We start from the raw sequence: 15,261 nt of genomic DNA on the forward strand, positions 1-15,261 counted from the left end.
AGAGAGAGAAAGAGAAGAAGGAAGGAAGGAAGGAAGGAAGGAAGGAAGGAAGGAAGGAAGGAAGGAAGGAAGGAAGGAAGGAAGGAAGGAGCGAGCAAGCAAGCAAAGAAATACAGATTCTCACTTAGAGCTCTGTAACCTCTATCAATTCCTAGACACCCAGTTACAATTCATTTAATTTGGAGGCTTGAAATTAATTATGAAATTTACCGACTTCTTAGCAACTGAATTGTTCTTTCTTCCTTGGTTTGAAAGAAAACTACATGGTTACGACCCCATTGCTATTTTCTTTGCCTTCTTAACTCGACTTTTCCCCACCTTAAGGAGTGATAAAACCGAAATATTTTATACACTTTGAAGCTGTGTTTTCTCGGTGATGGAAAAAAGGAGGAAAATGCCTCTGTAATGTTGATCCAACTAATGACCACTTAAGATTGACTGGCTGGGGAAGAGATGAAGGACCCAGCAAAGCATTGTTTGCCAACCTTAGCCATGTTAAGATGTGTGGACTTCAATTCCCAGAACACCCCAGCCAGCAATGCTGGGTGGGGTATTCTGGGAGTTGAAGTCCACACATCTTAACATGGCTAAGGTTGGCAATCACTGCATCAGAGGGACACAACAGAAAAGTGAATTAACTGCAATGTGTTTGCATTATGGTTTGACATAAAGGGAGAGTTGAGTCTACATCATAACGAACAAGCAAATATAGGCAGTCCTCAACTTATTGCCACAACTGAGCCCAAAATTTATGTTGCTAAGCGAATTTTGGTCCATTTTACAACCTTTCTTGCCACAGTTGTTAAGTGAATCACTGCAGTTGTTCAATTAATAATACGGTTGTTCAGTGAATCTGCCTTCCCCATTGACTTTGCTTGTTAGAAGCTCGCAAAAGGGGATCACATGACCCCGGGACACAGCGACCATCATAAATATGAATCAGTTGCCAAGTGTCTGAATTTTGATCATGTGACCATGGGGATGTTGCAGTGGTCGTAAGTGTGAAAAACGGTCATAAGTCATTTTTTTAGTAGCATTACAACTTTGAACTAGCTGTTTTATCTATAAGTTATACAAATAAAAAAACGAAATCCAATTTATAGTATTACACTTAAATCTAAGCTAAAGCTGCAGTTTTATAAGAAAGAAAGAAAGAAAGAAAGAAAGAAAGAAAGAAAGAAAGAAAGAAAGAAAGAGAGAGAGAGAGAGAAAGAGAGAAAGACATTTATGATGTTAAATTTATATTATACACCATCTGTGTATAAATCATGCACCGCTTAAACTGCTTTTCTGTTTTTCTATCTTCTATTCAGAATTTCATACACCAGATCCCTTATAACACTCTTGATAACCAGTAAGCAAGCAGGTAGGAAATCCTTGGACTATGGTTGCCTAACCCAATTTCTGCAGTCAACTGCTTGCAGTTGTGTGATTCAGGATGTGCAAAATAATCGTGTTTTTGGAACTTCACTAATACCAAACTAGCTTGAAAATGCTGTTTCATTTCCTCTTCTTCTACCTTACTCTTATATTCGTTTCTTGCTTATTTAAAAAAATGTTCATGCGTATAACAGAGGAACTCACCATGCTAAAAATGCGCAGGAAAATGGGATTGATTTTATGTTTTAATTCAGGGATCTCTTTCACACTTTCACGCTCTGCAGGTCCATTCATGATCTATCAGGTGAAAAACAAATAATTTGGCTATTTTCCTCCACTGTGTCTTTCCTTGTTTCTGTAGTTTTGCCTGCTACAGAAGCTGGCATCTCTTGATTACCTTTTTTGGGCTCCAGAGGTAGTCAGGATCAGTCCCATTAATAGCTGCATGAGGCATACAGGTAGTCCTCGACTTACGTCCATAATTGAGCCCAGTTTTTTTGTTGCTAAGTGAGATAGTTAAGTGAATTTTGCCCAATTTTACAATCGTTCTTGCCACAGTTGTTAAGTGAATCACTGCAGTTGTTAAGTGAATCACAATGTTGTTAAGTGAACCTGACTTCCCCATTGACTTTGCTTGTCCAAAGTTTGCAAAAAGGTGATCACATGACCCCAGGACACTGCAACTGTCATAAACATGAGCGGGTGAATTTTGATTACATGACCATGGGGCTGCTGCAATGGCCGTAAGTGTGGAAAACAGTCATAAGTCACCTTTTTCGGTGCTGTTGTAACTGTGAACACTCACTAAATGTACTGTTGTCAAGGGCTACCTGTATACCAGAGAATTATAGAGCTGTAGACTAAATTGGGAAATTGCAAAGTCATCCTGTTTTCAACCTTGGCAGCTTTCAGATGTGTGGACTTCAACTCCCAGAATTCCCCAGCCATCCATGGGAGTTGAAGTCCACATTTCTGAAATCTGTGACTGCGGTTTGGTCGCAAATATCCATAAATTCAGTTGTCGAGCCCCCAAAGAGGAGGAAATGACCATCAGAACTTCAAATCCAGGTCGTAAGTAATTCCAATGTGGATCTGTGAGAACTTCAGTCAGTCACTAAGCGACTAGTCATAAGTCGAGGACTACCTATATGAAAACCATAAGGCACACCATACACACACCAAGGCTCCAATATACAATTCCTTCAATAATAATTATAAAACATAGAATAACAGAGTTGGAAAGGATCTTGGAGATCTTCTTGTCCAACCCCCTGCTCAAGCAGGAGACCTTATACCAGGGGTAGGCAACCTTGGCTCTTTTGTGGACTTCAACTCCCAGAATTCCTGAACCAACATGGCTGGCTCAGGAATTCTGGGAGTTGAACTCCACGAGTTATAAAAGAGCCAAGATTGCCTACCCCTGCATTAGTCCATTTCAGAAAAATGGTTGTCCAGTCTCTTTTTGAAGGCCTCCAGTGATGGAGCACCCACAACCTCTGGAGGCAAGCTATTTCCTTGGTTGATCTCTCCCACCATTAGGAAATTTCTCTTAAGTTCTAGGTTGCTTCTCTCCTTGGTTAGTTTCTATCCATTGTTTCTTGCCCTGCCTTCAGGTGCTTTGGAAACTAGTCTGACCCCCTCATCTTTGTAGGAGCCCTTTAAATATTGGATGATTGAGATTGTTACTGGAAATATTGGAACCATTGAGATTCCAACTCTCCAACTAAAACTGTTGAGGAACAGGATGCTGGGTTATCCTGATAGACCAGGATTGATATTACTGGAGCCCTGCTAAGCTCTGTGTCCAGAATGACACCCCAAACAGCCTATTGTAACCTTACAACAAAGTAAAATTAGTCCACCTAGGCGTGGTTCCTCTCTGGACTACCTCGCAAGGCGGATAATCTATGATTGTGAAGCTTTACAGCAGATGTCTGAATGTTTCTTTCCAAGCAAGATCTTCTTGATGCTGATTTGTTGGTTCATAACCAATCAATCTATCATTTTAATACAATGGGATGAGATGCAAAGGATGGTTTTGGAAGACTTCTAATCTTGAGCTGATTCACACTCTTATCTGTTAGTTTTCCTAAGTAAGGCAGCACAAAAAAAACGATCAGCAACTTTGCAAGAATAACAGGATAGTAGAGTTGGAAGGGACCCTGGAGGTCTTCTAGTCCAGCCCCCTGCCCGAGCAGGAGACCCTATACCAGTGGTGGCGAACCTATGGCACGTGTGCCAGAGGCGGCACTCAGAGCCCTCTCTGTGGGCACGTGTGCCATGCCCTGGAGATGGCAATTATCCCTCTTCAACCAGCCGCCCGCTAACTCGCCGAGGTCCCACATGGCCGGATGCATCCCAGCACGGCTGGTTTCCCTCCTCCCTGTCCCATCCCTCTTGGCCTCGCATGCTCTCCTTTTCCTGGGCATGACCCACTGCATCTATGCTTCTCTGAACTGCTGGCGGCAGGCTGCGGAGCCCCAAAGTGCACCGGTTGAGGGGCTGGTAGGCTGTGGCTGCTGACGGACACCATTGGCCCCCGTGTGCTTGCTAGCCTCTGTGTGCAGGGGCCGATGGTGTCAGGCAGCGGCCACCCTGGCCCCTGCCCCGCCTTACCCTGCGGCAATGGCACCCCTGCCCTGCCTCACCTTGCCTTGCCTCACCCTGCCCGGCCCCCACAGGCATCCCTCCCCTGAGCAAATCGAGGTGACCAAGCCCACCTTGGCCACACCCACCCAGTCTGCCATGACCACCACAGCCACACCCAGTGGGCCATGCCCACCTGGCACCCAGCAATAAATAAGTGGGTTTTGGGTTGCAGTTTGGGCACTCGGTCTCTAAAAGGTTCGCCATCATTGCCCTATACCATCCCAGACAAATGGCTGTTCAATCGCATCTTAAAAACCTCCAGTGATGGAGCACCCACAACTTCTGAAGGCAAGCCGTTCCGCTGATTAATTGTTCTCACTGTCAGGAAATTTCTCCTTAGTTCTAGGTTGCTTCTCTCTTTGATTAATTTCTATCCGTTGCTTCTTGTCCTGTCCTTCAGGCGCTTTGGAGAATAGCTTGACTCCCTCTTCTTTGGGGCAGCCCCTGAGATATTGGAACACTGCTATTATGTCACTCCTCATCCTTCTTTTCAAATGAGCTAATTAGAGGAATCCAATAAATAATGCTAAACTAAGCATCTTTAGAGACCAGTACAGGGAGAGCTGTTCCTCCAAATTGCCCCCAAAGAACAGACACTGTTCATTCCAAGCTTTTGGCTGTAATGCCTCAGCGTGAGCCAGACCTATAGTTTGCAAATGGCTCACTTAGTATAACTACTCACTGGACACTATGAATTCTGTTTCTTCAGCTATCACGTAACATCAGCAGAGCTAGAATAGGGGATATCTGAGCCTGTAGCAGAAGAGGTTTCTGAGAAAGGGGAGATGTACATTCACAAAGAGCAGATGGCTAATGTCTGAATGCAGGCAGTTACGTACTAAGAGACTGCCCGCTCCTTGCCATCTTTGTCCCTGCTGCCCATATCTGATGCCAATTTGTTACATTCTGGAATGTCTGAATAAGGCATTAAACACCAGAGTGCCACTTTTACTGTCTTTCAGCGTCAAATTAGACATCTCTTTACCCCACTCATTCACACAGTACAGGTAGTCCTCGCTTAATGCCGGATGCTTACTGACCGTTTGAAATTAATATATTTTTCAAAAAAGCTTCTTGCGATTCATCCTCAAAGTTACAGCTGCCCTGTGGTCATGTGACAGTCACGCCACCACAATTTGACAATTGTGTTCTCCAGTAGAAAAATCACAAAAAAACCACCACCCATTGGATAGGCAGGATTCATTTAATGACCCCGTGATTCACTTAACGACCATGGTGACTTGCTTTACGACAGTCGTAAAAGCAGTAGAAACATCCAGGCCAGTCAAGTAGTGCCTCAACTTACAACTGCAATGACTTACAACTGAAATCCCAGTTCCACTGTGTTGCAAGTCAAGACTACTTGTAGAACTGATGGAGGAATTGTCAGTGGTGTGGGATGCCATGTGTGTGTGTGTGTGTGTGTGTGTGTGTGTGTGAGAGAGAGAGAGAGAGAGAGAGAGAGAGAGAGAGAGAGAGAGAGAGAGAGAGAGAGAGAGAGATCTGGAATGAAGAGACCTCTTTTCAATATTAACCCAAGCTGTTGCATGAGTTTGGAATTTCACACTAACAGGATGGTTGATGGTTGATCAGCATAATACTGATGCTGCAAACCCTGTTTCCTTAGAGATGGCAGACACTCAGCGTGAAAGGACTTCTGGTGCAGATGAGAAGAAAGCAGTGGAAGACCTGCCTCCTCCTCCTCCTCTTCCTCACCTCCAGGACTCTCCTGCTGCTCCAGGGACACCGGATTCCGGTTCTCTTCCTTTACCTCCACCTAAAGAATCCTTCTCCAAGTTCTACCAGCAACGCCAAGTAAATGAGTTGAAAAGACTTTACCGCCACATGCATCCTGAGCTCAGAAAAAACCTGGAAGAAGCCGTGTCAGAAGACCTGGCAGAAATGTTGAGTCCAGATGACCCGAATGAGCCAGTCATGGCGACTCCAGATGTGGTGGTTCCAGGCGAAGTTCAATCCATGCGTTGGATCTTTGAGAACTGGTCCCTGGACTCCATTGGGGAACGTCAAGCTGCTAAAAACCTGGCTGAGGACGAAGCCAACCCAAGTGGAGATGTAAAGAACAGGTCCATGAAGTTTGAAAGCCAACCTTCTCATGGAGACGGGCTGCTCACTTCGGCCAAAGCATCGGAACTACAAGAAACGAAAGGAGACGTACATACTGCTCGGTGGTTATTTGAAACTCAACCTTTAGACTCTTTAAACAAAATGTACTTGGATGAGACAGATGTGCAAGAAACACTTCTGAAGGAGCCTGTTGAGAGAGGGGCTGTGAAAGGAGCAGCACAACTTTTTGAAACTCATTCCTTAGAAGCTTTGGGTCACTGCAACTCTGTGGAGGAGAAGAACATCCTGCAGCTGAAGTCAGAAATTCAGGAACTCAAAGGCGGCGTCAGAAAAACCATCAAGCTTTTCCAGACTGAACCCATCTGTGCTCTCCAGGATAAAACAGGAAGCATTCATGAGATCAAGTCCATCTGTAGAGAAGAAACACAGACCAACTCAGTGAAGACGGCTCGGTGGCTGTTCGAAACCCAGCCATTGGACACCATCAACAAGGATACTTCCAAAGTGCAAGTTATTCGTGGAATATCTCTAGAGGAAGATGCCAAGGGAAATGTCAGCGGAACAAAATGGGTGTTTGAAACTCAACCTCTAGATGCCATAAAGGAATTCACAGTGTCCGAAGCCGATTTCAAAGCGTCTCCAGATCTAATCCAAGGAGCTGATGTCAGCAAACAGTGCCTACTTTTTGAGACTCAACCTCTTGACAGTCTGAAAGGTGAATCCTCCAGCAGCCCTCCAGCTAAGGAAGAAGTTGTCAAAGGGGACGTGAAATCAACTCTCTGGTTATTCGAAACACAACCTATGGAAACCCTGAGGGATCATTTTGAAGTTGGACATTTAAAAAAAGTAGAGCTTTCAAAAGATGAGAAAGGAGCTGTGAAGCAAACAAAGCATCTTTTTGAGACCTGCCCTTTTGGAAGCATCTCAAAATCTCCAGATGAAGATTTCTGCACTGCACCTGTCCAGGAGGTAGAGAAAGGGGACGTGAAAGCATTCAAGAGCCTCTTTGAGACACTTCCTCTAGATAGCATCAGGCAAGTCAGCACTGAGGAGGTCACCAAGGGAGAAGAAGACATCCTTTCTGGGCAGGTGAGAAGCAATAATCTCCTGTTGGAATCAACACCTTTGTACGCCATTAAGGATTGCTTTGGCCACTTCCACCAGGTCACATCTGTAAGTAGAGATGAAGAAGTGACCAGTGGAGGTGTGAAGAACTACAAATGGATGTTTGAAACCAAACCTTTAGATGAGTTTGATGGGAGCATCCAAAAAGTGGATGTGATCAGGGGCATCACTAAGCAGGAGATCATGGCTGGAGATGTTCAGACAGCCAAATGGCTCTTTGAAACCCAACCCATTGATGTCATCCACAGCCAAGTCAACCAAGAAGAGCAGAACATTTCTGAGAAAAGGGAAGTTTCTCAAGGAGGAGATGTAAAGACTTGCCGGTGGTTGTTTGAGACACAGCCAATTGATGCGCTATGTGAGAAAGATGAGATGAAGGAGAGCCAAGAAGACCCTGTGCCTCAAGCTGATGTCAAATCATATACATGGATGTTTGAAACTCAACCTCTGGATACCCTGAAAGGTCAAGAAGAACAACACTTACAGATCAGAAAGACCTTCCGCCAGGAGGAATTACAAGGGGTAGACGTGAAAACTGCCCGGCACCTCTTTGAAATGGAACCTCTGTCCAGTAATATCCCTGGAAATAGCCAGAAAATAATCAGGTGCTCCAGCCGGGTGGAGATACAGTCTGGAGAGGTGTCCAGAGTAAAAGAGTTCTTTGAGGCCAAACCTTTGGATACTGCAGCTAAATCATGGACAGTCATAAAAGAAAGCCCAGTAGATGAGAACATTAAACCTGGGGCTGTGCCCAAGTTCACCTGGCTTTTTGAAAACATGGACACCTTGAAGAGCAGTGCTGAGAGTCTCCAAGAGACAACTCTGGAAAAGAACATTCAAGGTGGAGATGTTGGGGGCAAAAGATTCATTTTTGAAACCTTCTCTCTCGATCAGATTCATGAAAAAGAGAATGAGGCGCTAATCCAAAAAGTCCATGAAGAAACATCAGAAAAAGCCAACGTCAACTCTTGTATTATGCTGTTTGAGACCCAGCCCCTTTACGCTATTCAGGACAGAGATGGGGGATACCATGAAGTGACCTCGGTGAAGAAGGAAGAAGTCGTAAAAGGTGATGTGAAAGGCGCCCGATGGCAGTTTGAGACGAAACCATTGGATCAGATCAAGAAAGATGATGAGGTCTTTGTGATCCGAGCTGTAACGCAAGAAGATTTCAAGAAGGGAGATGTCCAATCAGCTAGGTGGAGGTTTGAAACAGAGCCTCTCGATTCCATTGCTGAAGAAAAGAGGCCTACCTTGAAGAGTGTTGAGGACATACAGAAGGGAGATGTCCAATCTAACAAGCAACGTTTTGAGTCAGAACAACTCAGCCAAAAGAAGTACGTGAGGATGGTTAGCGTCAGTGATGTCCAGCAAGGGGATGTAAGGACATCCACCTGGCTTTTTGAAAATCAGCCCATGGATTCCTTGAAAGGAGACTCTGAAGGTGCCAGCAACTTGACCACAGTCCAGAGAGAAGATATCCATAAAGGAGATGTCAAACGCTGCACTTGGCTCTTTGAGACTCAACCAATGGACAGTCTCAGGGACACAGAGGCTTCAACAAGCACAGAGTCCCTGAAAGGGATTCCTCAGGCCTGTGTAAAAAGCACTACATGGTTGTTTGAAAGTACCCCCTTGGATAAATTCAGCTCTCTTCAACACGGCAGAGAAATAGAGGCGAAAGAGAGGACATCAACAGATACTTTGGAACTGTTGTTCTCCCATCAACTGATCCAAAAGAATGGCATCCTTATTGAAGCCAATAACATTGAGGGTATCAAGATGGCGACATATCAGCTTAGTAACCAGGAAGCCCCCCAAGTCCAAAAGGAAAAGATTGTAGAAGACAATTTGCAAATGGTCTTGTTGCAATTACTTCAGAATAGCAACATGGAGGCCAGCGGGTTGCTAGTGAGAGAAGAGGACAATGGAGCTATCAAAATTACTCCCATACAGCTGTTGGACACTAACAAAGCTAAAAAAAGCAAAGAGGACATGAGGAATGACATGGCAAGGACTCTTCAAGAACTTCTTAACCAAGAGATCTCAGTTAAGAAAGGAATAGTTATGCAGGAGACAGACACAGGATCAACAACGGTGATTCTTTATTCTCTCCATCAGTGGGTGGCTGAGCAGCATACATTTGTGAAAGGTGATGTAAAGTCAGTGATCGGGAATCTTCTGACTTCTTCACAAGAGCAGAGAACCACAGCAACCGTCAGACGAGAGGATAACGAGAAGGGGAACGTCCAATTGTACACTCGCTGCATCGAGAAGGGAGATCTTGACTACTTAAAAAACCTACAGAGGGACTCAGAAATAGAATCGCTAGTTTCTTCACAAGCAAAAGAAGAACCGCCAAAAATTGGGCAAGAGGTCATGGCATCAACCCTGGTGCAGAACAAGGAAGATGTGGTGACAGCAGATGTGATCCAAGGGAATCACAAGTCTGCTGAGCAAGCATTCTTGTGGAAGACCCAAGAAGATACATCAGAAAGAGAAACCCCCAATGCAAATAATCAAAGTTACACTCCCTGTCATTTGGTACACTGTGGGACCCCATCACCATCCAAAGAAAACATAGTTCCTCCACCTGTCACACTTCCGTTCCAGTTGATGGAAGGAGCCCAAAATAGTGGGCAAAGAACACCAGGACAACAAATAATTCTGGAAGATGGAAAGGAAAGAACACCCGTGCAAGTGGCAGATCAGAAGATGGTTGAAGTTCTCCACAGTTTTAAGGCAAGAGAAATCAACTCAACAACAGTGCAATCCCCAACACAGGTTCCTGGGAACGATTTTCAAGCTGCAATGCACAGCCTAAGGAAAGCTACAGCAGAAGCCAAAACTCTACAGCAGCAAGTGCAAAGCAAGCTGCAAAAGATGACCGACAACACGCAACTGTGCGGCACCCAACCCTGCGCAGCAACGATGCAAAGCACAATACCCAAAGAAGGTTGTGAGGCCAGCAAGCAACAGCCAGGTAGCAATGTGTCCTCTTCTAGAAGGCAGGAAGCATTCCAGCCTGGTGTCAGTCTGCCTCAGAAGAGTCCAGCATCCTTACCCCTAAAGGTCAGTGACCCTGAGGACGGACAGGGAGGGACAAAGCCTATTGGGGCCCATCAAGTTGGCCAAGTGTTACCTAGGGCAGATCTTAGTATTAAGGATGGCCTTTACGCAGCCAAGCCCGTGAAGTCCTATGTAAATCCATTCCTTGAATCAGACTACCAAGAGCACTCCGTTCCTGAAGAACGCGAGGAAGACGCTATAATCAGAGGGGATGTAAAGACAGCTATCAGAGCCCTGCAGAATGCTGCCACTGAGCAGAGACAAGTTGAGAAAGAGGACGTGGTCCGTGGCAACTTAAAAGCCACGCTCGAGTCTCTGGAGAAGTCTAACGTTAATGTGTCCCAAGGGGATTTTAAAGCAGCCATGATATACAGAAATGCAGGGCAATCTCATTCCATGGGTAAAAAGAAACAGGAGATTGAATGTGTTAGTGACCAGACAGTTACTGTAGCACCTGCAGGCTCCCGAGATATTAATGACTTTCCTCCTCCTCCTCCTCCTCCTCCTCCTCCTCCTCCAGCTTCATTGATGAGACCGGATGTCCATGCAGCCTCATCCCAACCAAGACAGGCTGAAGTTCGGTGCTGTTCCCCATCCACGCAGCCATGTGACCTCAAAACTCCCTTGTCTTCCCCAACCAAAGCTAGTCATCAGAGACCTTCAGAGAAGCCACAACTGCCACCCAAGCCTGATGTGATCGCCCCACCAAGGAAAAAGCCTGTGATCCCCCCAAAACCAGACTTCCTTTTGAAGGAGGGACCCCTCCACCCTGCTGGTGGCAACAGAGGGCAACCAGGAAAGACACCTCGGCTTCCTTCTCCTTCCAAGTCTCCCACCTTGATTGAACAGAATAAGCCAACCCCTTTGCCTATAATGAACCAAGCATGTGGAGCTGAGATTTGGGGACAATCGGAATGTAAAGAGGATTCAGCTACATGTCCTTCACCCATAGTGACCAATGTTGAGGACATCAGTGTTGAGAAGAAGTCAATAAAAGATATCACAAAGTTGCCTCTGCAGGATGACGAAGATAAATCTAAGGCAAGGAAAGAGAAGAGGGCCAGAGTGGACTTGACTGGCCACAGCTCTTCATTAGAGGCAATAAAAACTGGATTGGATAGTTCTCAAGAAGGAAATTGTTATCTAACCAAAGACTTTCAAGGGTTCCAGGAGACATCCCAAGAAGAAAAGAGAGGTGCCTTATCTGAGAAGCAAGATTCTCTCACACCTTTTGAATGCCAAATGAATCTTCCTAACCTAGAAGTTCACAGGAAGCCATATTTGTCTGCCAAATGCCATGCCAATGTTCTGAGGAAAGGAACTGTCATGACACAGGTCACATCATCAAAGTCAGAAACAACAAGCATGGAATCACAGACAGACAGGCCAGCATCTGCTCTTTTGGTGTCCTCAGATTTAGAAGGCAAACAGGTTTTAACAAGGCATCAGATTGCAAACAGTGGTAGCTCAAGAGATCCAGAAATAAAGAATGACTGGGATACAGAGAAGGGAAATCTGGTAGTGGTCATGAGGGAAAAGGTTGGCAAAGAAACTGAAGAAGAACGTCGCAAGAGATTATCCGTCCATAAAGAGGAGATCATGAAAGGAAACGTCAAGGAAGCCATGGAGATATTTGAAAACTTACGGAAACAGGAGGCTCTCGAAGAAATCTTAACTCAAGTGAAGGAGTTTGAAGAGGAGACCTCAAAGGTGGATGTCAAAACCTTGAGAAATCTCTTTGAGAATGTGCCCGATTGGGTGGTAAATGAAAAGCCACAGCAGACAAAACAGCCCAAAGTAGAGAAAGCTGAACAGTTGAAGGAACTTAGAGAAGATTCAGAGAGTGTATCATCGGTGGAGTTAGCTTTTGAAGATCTGGAGCGAGCCAGTGCTGAGATTGTTCATTTGAAGGAGCAGACCCTAAGTAGACTCCTGGATATTGAAGATGCCATTAAGAAAGCTCTATTTTCCATTTCTAGTCTCAAGTCTGAATCAGACATAGCTGGACTTTCAGGTCTTCTGAAGGAATCGCTTGAAAATTCTCAAAGCCTTGCAGCGGGGAACAACATCCGCAAAATCAGTATTATATCCAGCAAAGCCAAACAAGAAAAAGGGACACCAAATTCATCATGGGAAGGAGAGAAGGTGGCTGATCAGCACAAGGTACCCAAACTCTCCCTTGAACTTCCGCAGGTGATTCAGCCACGATCAAGTTCTCCTTCTTCTCCGTCCTACATCTCCATTCAATCTGCCGCACGGAAAAGTACAGAATCACCACAAATTGTGCCTTTAGTTTCATCCCACCCCACGGAAGTGGCCACTGAAAGAGAGACATTCTCTCCCAATCTTTTCAGCTCCTTGCCAAGTAAACCAATGAGATCCGATCCCTACAGCAGGACTCTCAGTGAAGGGGATCAGGAGGTCATCCAAATTAAAACAGGAGGAAGTTTGATTAAACAGCAACAGCTCAGCAGTTCTGGACATTTGGCTCAACACCTGAACGCTAATGGCACCAAGGAAAAAGATACAGTCCAAGGGGGAACTTCTTCTGATTACAACTCCAAGACTTCTTTAAGTGCTTTAAGTCCCTCCAATCCTAGGAGACAGAAGAGTATTCTAGAATTGCAAACGAGCCATGATGGATCCAAACTCTATGGGGCTACCCGGACAGTGACTGAGCAGTATGAGGAGGTAGATGAATTTGGAAACAAAATCATCACATCGTCCACAACCGTCACCAAACAGTCGGAGACTCAGACTTCCTCCACTTGTGATATGGGGTCTTGCCCAACTAGATATGAAGTGACAGCTTCTCCGATACTTCGTCGATATCTCAACAGCCCAGCCAATTTCCCTTCAGGTGATGGTCACCAAGAAACGGGGGTGGTCTTTGTTACCTTTAGCAACTCCAAGCCAGTGAAGAAATAAGCAAACGTCCTTGAGCTGAGCTGTTGAGGTCAACAAGGTCATTGAGGTTGACCATTCAGCATTCAACCACTTTGATTGGATTTAAAAAGGACTCTGCTGATTGAAACCCATAAGCAATGTTCTTGTTCTTGTGGCCATTGCTCTTTTTTAAAGAAAGAATGGAAAAAAACTATTTGCCCTCCAAATAATAGTCTTAATGTTGGGCATGAGTCTAAGATGTTCCTTCAAAGCTAAAGAAGCTGAAGATTAAAAGGACTTCCAACTCAACAGAAATCCAAGTTTCTAGTTCCAGACAGAGAGAAAAGAAAAAGCCCAAACTACAAAATAAAATACATAAACAAGATGGCTGCTTTCAACACCATCTTTCAAAGCTGAAGGTGTTTGCCTTAGATATTCATCTGATCAATGACAAATTAATGGTCCTCAAATAGCAATTCAACATTTTGAAGATTGATTTTTTTTTATGCGTGTCTTTAGGTCAGTCTCAATTCCTAGCAACTGCCTGAATTAGTCCCTGAATTTTCCCCAGCAACATTTTTGGAAGTGGTTTGCCATTGCCCCTTTCCCAGGGCTGAGAGAGAGTGACTGGCCCAAGATCACCCAGCTGACTTTGCGCCTGAGGTGGAACTAGAACTCATGATATCCTGGTTTCTAGCCTTGTGCCTCAACTATTACACCAAACTGGCTGTCCTTTTGAGAAATATACTAATTTTCTGGCCCTCTTTGCTATTAGCCTGACAATTTGCTTCTCTGTTTCTCTTTTTTGTATTTCCAGGGAGATTTCCCAAATTCTTTCTCTGATAGAGATACATCACAAAATGAGTGTGGAGGATATTCCCCAAATGAAAGTAGAGAGTTTATCCCTTTTATTACACTTTTCATTGGGCAGATTTGTTAGCACTATTTATCAAGAGTTACATATTAGGGAAAATTACAGAATTTTAAGAATTTTCTTCACTGCAGTCCCCCGCTGATGAAAAACGGGGAACATATTTTCCAGTTAAATGAGGAAAGCAGTTAAACATATTGATAATGATTTTATTAGCCTCTTTTTTATTTTAGGATTGTAATTTATTGATTGTTACTATGTATTTTACTCTAGAGCCATTGCTTCCTTTACCTCTTGCAACCACCTTTAAATCAATTATATAAATTTTATTATGCCTTTTTTGTATATTCTCAACCGAACATTTTAGATATCCTGTGGGTTTTTTTTTTAACCTGCATATGAAGATAAACAATGACTTCTGAAAAATAGTTTGTGAATTGTTTTTCTTGCGTTGATTATTTGCTGTATTTTGGCTGAAAGGGTTCAAATTCCTCTGAATTCTCGCTTTCTCTTCATGAGTTGGTAAAGACTGATAACAACACTTTTTGGATAAAAGATGGTTAAGTATACCCATTCAAAGCCAATAATTAATAGCAAAAACAACCATTATAATACTGAGTCCCATTACCCACCTTTTTTTTCTTTTATGTAAATTTTAACACAGAGAAAAAAAAATGTTTCTCCTATCATTTGGTAATAAAAAGTTATCAGTGATCACCTACTGTAGAAACAGCAATGCTTCTCAACCTCAGCAATTTTAAGATGGGTGGACCTCAACTCCAAGGACAATCTAGTCAGCATAAATGGCTGGAGAATTCTGGGAGTTGAAGTCCACCCATCTTAAAGTGACCAGGGTGGAGAAACATTGCTGTATACAGGTAGCATAGAAGTAGTAGTAGTAGTAGTAGTAGTAGTAGTAGTAGTAGTAGTAGTAGTAGTAGTAGTAGTAGTAGTAATAATGGCGGTTATTATTAGGGAAGGCCTGGATCCAAGGGAAACCACTGTGCCGCAGACTGCCGGTTGTGAATCCCTAGGTGTGAAGTGGGGTCATGGGAGGCAGCAGGGCGTGCTGATTGTATACCTGGCTCCCCGCTATGTATCAGCAGCCCTACCCGAGCTACTCAGTGTGATAGCCGAGATGGCGATTGAGACCCCCAGACTGTTAGTCATGGGGGATTTCAATCTGCCATCGTTAG

The 15,261-nt window shown here is 44.3% G+C and overlaps 1 protein-coding gene across 1 annotated transcript in view; it reads left to right on the forward strand.

The window, feature by feature from the left end:
- XIRP1 (xin actin binding repeat containing 1) overlaps positions 1 to 13,571 on the forward strand; it is a 14,452-nt gene extending 881 nt beyond the window's left edge. The window contains exons 2-3 of the mRNA XM_015832545.1: positions 1,314 to 1,366; positions 5,657 to 13,571. Of these exons, the coding sequence (XP_015688031.1) occupies positions 5,659 to 13,236 (7,578 nt within the window). The 5' untranslated portion in view covers positions 1,314 to 1,366; positions 5,657 to 5,658 and the 3' untranslated portion in view covers positions 13,237 to 13,571. The remainder of the gene's footprint in view (positions 1 to 1,313; positions 1,367 to 5,656) is intronic.
- Positions 13,572 to 15,261: the final 1,690 nt, after the last annotated feature.

Source organism: Protobothrops mucrosquamatus, unplaced genomic scaffold, assembly GCF_001527695.2.
Source record: "Protobothrops mucrosquamatus isolate PMUCROS unplaced genomic scaffold, P.Mucros_1.0 scaffold5, whole genome shotgun sequence".
NCBI lineage: Eukaryota > Metazoa > Chordata > Lepidosauria > Squamata > Viperidae > Protobothrops > Protobothrops mucrosquamatus.